Raw genomic sequence first — 8,508 nt, forward strand, 5'->3', positions numbered from 1 at the left:
TACCTCTGGTGCAAATTACTGACCTCTGTCATCATTTTAAGTGGGGGAACTTGCACAATCGGTGGCTGACTAAATACTTTTTTGCCCCACTGTAGATGGTTACTGTATACAGTAAAATACATCAAGACTTTCATATGTACTTAAAGTGCAGTGAGAGTGGTAATAATACACATTTGTTTTTAAACGGTATTTATCCTGTGTAGTTACAGTCTGACTGTTGTTAGGATGAAAGACCTACAATAGAGCTCTGCCCTACATTGTGGCTGAAACGCTCTACTGCTGAAGGAGCTGCTCAGGACCTCTATAATCTTATTTAGGGGGTCAGAGATGTTGTTCATAATGCCCATTAGATCCTTTTCTCCCCTACCTCTTCTATGCAGTCAAGGGGACTGGCCAGGCAAGAGCTGGCCCATGTTTTCAGACTGTTAACCTGTTTCCCGTCCCACTCCGTGCTGCCACCTCCCCATCAGACAACCGCTTTTAAAAAAAATTGCCCGATAGCCATAGTGTAAGGTTATGGTCGACTCCTGCTCCTTTTCAGCTTTTCAATCTTAGCAGTGCCTGTTGAATTGTATTGAAAGTGCTAGAGAAGTCAAAAAACATGACCCTCACAGTGCTTCCAGTATTCTTAGGCATGACAGTAATGTATGGAGGTAGATGCTTGCATCATCCACCTCAATTCCAGGACGTAAAGTGAACTGCAGGGGTCTGGCAGCAGCACGCTTACTAGAGTTTCGAGGTGGTTGAGGACGATCCTCCCTAATTGTCTTCATCAGGTGGGAAGTTAAGATTACAAGTGTGAAATGGTTAGACAGTACTGGAACAACACAGGATGTCTCCCATGGATAAACATGCGCATGATCACAGAGCTGGTCTGCACAGTCCCTGAGCAGTGGGGAGCTTTTCTGGTCTTGAGCTTTTTTTTTTTCCTTATGTAGTTTCTTCCTCATTCAATCAGCACTCAGGAAGTGTTGTCCAGTGTTATTTCACTTCTCATTCACAAACATCGCTATTCCTCCTCCCTTTCTCATTCATCACTCTCTGGTGATATCCTGTGGCCGTTGCAAGCCATCCAGAGTGATGAGTGAGCCTCTTCAAAGTTCACTCAGCCAAATCTCAGTGAAGCACTAAAGGGTACACTGTCAATACCACTATTGCTTAGCTAGCACAAATTAACTCTTGCATCTTGTTGGGAAGAGATTAGTATTAAGTAACATTTTCCATAATGACAGATGGTATTCAAATTAAAAGTAATTTAATTTTTCTTAGTATGTAACATGCTTTAATATATTTAATGCTTATTTATGAAATGGTAAATTTGAAAATGACTGGATAGTAGCAATAAATATATATTTTAGCATTCAAAATATTTTAAAGGCCTTCGGCATACTGGTAGATCAATTATTACAGAAACATAAAAACGGATTTTGCTAATAGCAGTGTTACCAGTATTGCTCTAAATTACCAATTCTGTTCATTGAAGGCGGCTGTGGCATAAACCTTTTATTGGGTGATGAGCTGATAAATTTGTTGAGCCTCTATCACAATGTTCAGACTGCACCTAGAAAAATGGCAAACTTTTATTCGACTTAACCCTTCAAATAAGTCACGTTGTAGTAATACAAGTCTCCCAACACTACTCTCACACAATTGCAACATGCTTGAAGTTGAGCTTGTTCACACATCTCAGCATTCCTGTTCTCCATGTACAGCTGCAGCAGGTGGATCTGATGGGTATTACAATTAAATCACTGGCTGAGATTGAAAAGGAGGTGAGTAGACATAAGACTTTGTTACATTTCTCATAGTATAATTTATGGTCTCCAGAGATGAATAATGAAGTAGTATTTGCTTAAGTACAGATTGTCCACTAGAGGATTAATAAATTACTGTATATGATTGTTAATCAACACTGTATTTTGCAGATAGGTAAATGAAATTATGATTTTAGTGAACAATAAGAACATTTCTGTTAGACCATACTAATTAATAATAATATGCAACTCTCCCTATGCAAGTATGATTACAGTTTCCGCACAGAGCATAGTGCAGCGGCTCGCCTCCCTCCAAGTCCAACACGGACCTCTCTGAGTTCTGAGGCCTAAGCATCTCTTATATGAACAACAGTCATCTCCACACTATAGACAGCAGCCGGAGAGAAGTGCACACAACTACTGAGAACATACCTACAACGGGGATATTCGATCTGTAAATGAAAAGAAAGATTCCCAACAAAAATTGTGGATTTTCTAACTTCTGGGACATGTTGTAGGCCCTCTGTGTGCTGTTGAAATGGAAAACAATGGAATTCAGTCAGACTCGAACTACTACACGGCAGAGCTGGGACAAGAAAACACATTTTATGCTCATCGAGATACTTCAGTATCTCACTCGAATGACTTCAAAAATACATTTTTGTTAAGTGAAAAATGGTCAAGTGTCGTATTGTGGTGGAAAAAAAATAACCTTGTCCCATCAAAAGATCTTGTTAGAAATAAGATAAAAGGATCACACGGTACTTTTTTCATGGAGGACTTCTGTTGGATCTCACAGCAGTCATGTTGCCTTTTTCGTTTATGACATGGACCGTTCTGAATCAAAGCGCACCATAAAGGCACCTTAGGGTGTCAGAAATTTAAAAGAAAACTGTGACTTTAAGTTTTGTTGAGCTCGTCTTCTTGATGGGGAAATGCTTTTCATTGTTTTCTAGATGTATTGCCATTTACTGGTGTGACTGTGAGTGCACTTTTGTGTTTTGAGGTTGTTATTGTGCTTCCTAATTGCTGTAGATATTCTGTAAACCACTTCTTCTCTTTCTGTGAGGTTGCAGCTTGCCCGACAGAACCATGACTACAGCTAATATTCACTGTGTGGAGTATTCACATCAAGATTTTCTATTTATACCATACTCTAATACCTTACTTTGCATGCATATAGATGTTTTATTGATACATCTTTTCACTGAATGAGTAACATTGAGCAAACTTCACACATTTTAGCTAAAAAGCACTGATAGGTCCTTATATCTTAACAATATCATAGCTATATTCATCGTTTCCTTCATCTTCATTGGTGTTATATCAGAAATGGATGCTCCAGTAAAAGTATAATATTGCAAAGAGTTTTATTTTAGTACATTGGTTATGGAACGTGTGTACAGAATTTTACTCTACTGGTCAAAAGTTTTAGAACACCCCAATTTTTCCAGTTTTTGTTGAAAATTATTCAGTTTAATGTCTCATTGCACTCTGAAATGAAAGCCTTGTACAAATAAGGACTTATTCTAAATTTTTCACTCATCAAAGTAGAAACCTTTGGCAGATATAACACCTGAACATACCCATGGCTTTCTTTCTACATTAGAAATCAAATATTCTTCATAAAGTTCTTCCCATATGTGTTAAATAAGTTCCCATAAATGTGTGGTACCCAAACCAGCTCGATGGGGTTTAAGTCTGGAGATTGTGCTAACCCCTGGCCAACTAGGCACATACCAGAGGCTATTGCATGGCGCTACAGAATGCTGTGGTAGCCGCGGCCCAGGCAAGCCTCTTATTCTGACGTCTTAGCAATGTCTTTCTTGCTGCAACTCGTCCTGTCAAACCTGCAGCCTGAAGTCTTCAGTTGAAACTGAGACTTGCCTGCTACGATCACTATTAAGCTGTGCTCGAAAGGGTTGGGTTGTCCTGTGAGCCGTCTATCATGCAAGCTTGTTAACTCTCAGAAACTTGTCCTCTGATTCATTTGTGGCTTTGGGTCTGCCAGACCTCTTCATGTCAGAGTTTACCCCAGTTTCTGAGTGACTTTTGATGGTGGAGAAAACTGTACTCATTGATGCCTTTCTTTGCAGTTTCTCTGTAGGAAGACGTACATTTTGATGGTCCATCTCTCTTCCATTGCGATGCCTTTTTCAACTGATGCTCACGAGAATATGGTAACACAATGTGTTCCAACACTGCTTTTATGCAGACAGAGGGGTTGGAAGTAATCCAGAAAAGTTGGAACACCTGTAGGAATTAGTAGCACCAGCTTTCAAGGCTCCATAAACCACCATTGCTGTAGAACAGCTTTAAATTATTAACACATTTTTGTTTTCCTGAAAAAAGGCCTCTTGTATAACTCTGAAATGTACATTATTTTTCAGTTTGGGGTGTTGTTTTTGTAAACCTCTGGCGGTTCACCATTTACCTTTGTTCCATTTCAAGTTATTCATTGGACTTAAGCAACTTGAATTCCAATAAATAACTGAAATAATTGGGGTGTTCCAAAACTTTTGACCATTAATATTAAAATCACCTATTTCACATGTGATGACAATAAAGACCAACTCAGAACCATGTGACTTTATGGAATTTTGACCCTGATTAGAGTCACCACTGGTTATATGCAAATAACTATTTTTATTTTTTTAATTGTCTATAGCACTAACCACTATTATTAAAACCACCAGATAAAATAAGTATCAGTTAGTTACTTTGTTTGTTTTTCTTTACTACCTACATTATACATTGAGCATTTGAGATGTTTAGAGAAAAGCAGGAGAATAAATAGGATATGTGTCATGTAGATGAGGAGGTATTCTCTGGCGTATTGTATTCTTATGAACTGCTACAAAAAGGTCATATTGGAAACTTTTATTTGTAGACTATTGCTGTTTGATACTTTGAATCTGTAATACACTAAAAAGGCCTATTATAATTTTTTTTTAAAGGGAAAATAAGTGGTTCACTTAATTCTCAACTTTGATGCGAACAAAATGGAGTTGAAACTAATTGTGTGATAATTTATCTCATGTTAATTAAGCTTAATTATCTCCATGTCTGTCCTGTAATAGAAAAAGTTTCATGTTTCCTCATATCGAACAAAATGTACACTAATAGAAACATGTGATAGGCCAGTATAAGTTGGGCTCTTATTATTGACCTTATGTTCAGCCTGAACAGGTGTCTGTGAAGGTCAGTCTGTCCACCATCTTCTTAAAACACATGATGTAGCATCACCGATTATGTAAAGAAAATTAAATCAGTTTTAGTTTTGCTGATTTTTATTTTTTTCCACAGGTCATATGTGACAAGAAAAAATGTTCTGCAATATATCAAGTCATTAAATAGAGTAACTCCTTTTGCTCTGTTTGTTTACTTTGTCAGTATTTCAGTATAGCACCTACTTGGTCTTAAATAAATTCTTTTTTCCAGTGTGTCCTATGAAACTTAATTATACTGCTGAAATTAATAGGGTTAGACAAATGGCTATGTGAAGCTCTGTGTATTTCAGCTGTGCGTAACTGCCTGCTGTGTGATAAGCTACACGTGTATATTTCTCAACTTTGTTTACTTCCAGCCAGGTGGGCTGCAGTATTCATTTGCTAAGTAATGTAACTATTAACTACAAATAATCTCTTTAATGTATTAATAGTATGCATGGTGACATGTTGGGTTCAGTGGTTTCAGTATTGCAGTTAATGTTAATATTTTTAGTGATCAATTTGTCTCAAAATCGTTTCATTTAGTAAGCTTTGAACAAAACAACATTAGCTTAATTTGTGTTTGATTAACTTTTAATAAAGTGTGATGAACTGAAGTCCTTATAAAAATTCCCCTCACCCCTCAGGGTGATCGGTCCTTCAAGGTCAGGTCCTCTACCAGTATCCTCTACAGCAGCGGTCCCCAACCCCCCGGGTTTGGTTCCGGGCCGCAAGACTTGAGGCTCGGGTGTGATATTTATGGTTTTCAGGGTGCTTGCTTTTTATCGGTTTTTTTGTTTTTTGTTTTTTGTTTTTTTATAAATCGTTAACTCGTTTTCCCTGGGTTTTATTCCCGTGTGTTGTGAATAAATTTTGGGTTTTCTGGTACTGGTTTTATTTTGTTGTATTTATCCACGACACCTTAAAGGTCAGTCCGTGAAAATATTGTCAGACATAAACCGGTCCGTGGTGCAAAAAAGGGACCACTGCTCTACATCTTTGCTGTTCCTAGGACTGCGCTCTTCTGGATAGAAATCTTGGATGTTGTTTCTGCAATCTACTGGAGCCACTCGCCTAGCTTGGGGGTCACTACAAAGAGTTCTGTGATTACCACTGGCACCACTGTTAACTTCACCCTCCACATCTTCTCAAGTTCTGCTCTCAGGCCTTGGTACTTCATCAGCTTCTTGTGTTCCTTATTCCTGATTATCAGCGTCATTCAGTATAGCTACATCTTTCACTGTGGCCGTCTTCCTCTACCAGTCTGCCATTACTATGTCCGGTTGATTAGCCATCACCAGTTTGTATGTCTGTATCTGGAAGTCCCACAGAATCCTAGCTGTCATTCTCGACCACCCATGTTGAAGTTTTGATTTCCAGGCACAGATGGTTCTGTATACTACGTCAGTCACTTGGATATGGCGTGCCATGTATGCCCTTCCTGCTACCATCTTGCACCCTGCTGCTAGAGCAGCCTGCACCTGGGGTCTTAACTGCTGTGGTACACCCCTACCTCTAAACATAAAAGCTTCTTCCTATGCTGCCATGATTAGTGAATGTGAGCCACTTCCTCTGTCTGCTGGTGTTACACACTGTGCAGGGGGCCTGTCCTTCCATAAGAACGTGGTAAGTTGTGTCCATCTTCCTGATCTATTTGTGGATGTTCGTGGCCTCATCCTGGACAGTGATTCTGACGTATATATGTAAGTATAATTCTAAAGGTGCTATTGACATAAAATTCTCTCGTCCTATACCTGACTGGATTCACACGTCTTGACTGTCCTACGAGATCAAATGAAGCCCTTGATCTTCATCTTCATTGTCAAAGAAGCGTATAGAGCTACTGCCTCACCAACACATGGTAGATTGGACCACATCTTGGTTTTTGCAGACTTGTTACAAATCCTGTGTGCAGCCTCCAACTAAACTCAGTCAGGAAATGGACACCTGATACTAACAGTCCAAATGGCCCAGAGGAGGAAGCCGGTTGTAAGTCTGGAGGTATGGGACGTGATTGACCTGAGGTGCTGACCGGAGGGCAGCAGGTCAAATAGGTGGTAAGCAGGATGCAAAGACGTCTTGATTCATGCTCATCGCCTGGTTTGAGCAGGGAGTCAAGGAGGCCATTTACGTGAAAAAGGAAAGACCATCTCTGAATTGTGGATGGGGCCTAAGGGTACATCTTTCGCCATCTTACAATGCTCTGATTGCAGCCATTCCCCAACTCTCTGTGAAATGCCATTGATTAGTGGTCTTTGATCAATGAGCTTTGATCTGTCATTGTTGATCAATGGTCATGACAATTTGCATATTAATGATCAAGGAACTGACCTCCCAGCCCATTGTTCCTTCAGTAGTGCTAGTTTCAGTCATTGTGCAAATTTACTGTTTCTAATACTGGGGAAACCTGCAGTCAGCTGAGAATGAAAAAGTGGTTTAGATGAGTGATGAAACATTTCTCCCACTGAAAACGCTACGTCCAGATGAACAGAATCAACTTTTGGGGGCAGGAGTTGCTTGGCCCTGGTTATACTGAGAGTGCAGGATCAGAAAAATGGTGATGTGCGTTGATAAATGAGAATAAACAAGCTGTTCTCCACTCACCCCTCCAAGATGTACTCTTAGTAGTACGAGAAAAATACAAGAACAGTCTGACTACATTGTGCCAAGTGTAAAGTTGGGTGGTGGTCAGGGGTTATGGTGTGGAGTTTTTTTGTTGCTTTATTCAGGAGTTTGGCATAGTCCTTTAGTTACAGTGAAAGGAACTGTTAGAACTCATAGAAGACATTTTGCACAATTTCATGCTAATCTTAGGAAAACCTCTGCACACCTGAATCAAACGACAAGTGCTTAGAGAAAGAAAATGTAGAAAAACATAATATAATAACATAACTGCTGCTTACCACTGTTTTTATTCAGTTACAACATTTCTGTCTGTGCAACCTTCATCGTTTACAGAGAAAAGCACAATTTCATGCTACTAAATTTGTAGGACGGGTTTGGTGATGGCCCCTTCTTGCTCCAACATGACTGCACACCAGTGCACAAATGAATCAAGGTCCATAAAGACATGGATGAGTGAGTCTGGTGTGGAAGAACTTGACTGGCCTGCACAGAGTCTTCACCTCAACCCAACAGAACACTTTTGAGTTGAATTAGAGCAGAGACTGTGAGCCGGGACCTTTCATCTAACACCAGTGGGTGACCTCAGCAATGCGGTTCTGGAAAAATGGTCAAAAATTCCCATAAATTCCTAAACCTTGTGGAAAGTTTTCACAGAAGAGTTGGGGCTATTATACATGTAGAGAGTGGATAGAAGTCATGTTAATCTCTGCAGATTAAGAATGGGATATCACTAAAAGTGAATATTTTTAGCAATATTGTGTATATGTTTAAGATGTATAAAATTTTTCTCAGTCAGTCACAAACTCCATTGTATATGTTTTTGTAAAACTAATTTCAAGACTTTTCAAATGTATCTGAGTTTTCTGAAACTGAAACTATGGAAATTTTCATTTTCAACTTGTTTTTCTTTTCATCTTTTT

General features: G+C 39.2%; 1 protein-coding gene across 1 annotated transcript in view; it reads left to right on the top strand.

Moving 5' to 3' along the window:
• Positions 1-5,121, top strand: part of mvb12ba (multivesicular body subunit 12Ba) — a 31,663-nt gene extending 26,542 nt beyond the window's left edge. Inside the window, exons 9-10 of the mRNA XM_005928992.3 lie at positions 1,713-1,772; positions 2,019-5,121. Of these exons, the coding sequence (XP_005929054.1) occupies positions 1,713-1,772; positions 2,019-2,105 (147 nt within the window). The 3' untranslated portion in view covers positions 2,106-5,121. The remainder of the gene's footprint in view (positions 1-1,712; positions 1,773-2,018) is intronic.
• The last annotated feature ends 3,387 nt before the right edge of the window (positions 5,122-8,508 follow it).

The sequence above is a fragment of the Haplochromis burtoni genome, unplaced genomic scaffold (genome assembly GCF_018398535.1).
Source record: "Haplochromis burtoni strain Fernald_Lab_line unplaced genomic scaffold, NCSU_Asbu1 Contig_113, whole genome shotgun sequence".
Classification (NCBI taxonomy): Eukaryota; Metazoa; Chordata; class Actinopteri; order Cichliformes; family Cichlidae; genus Haplochromis; species Haplochromis burtoni.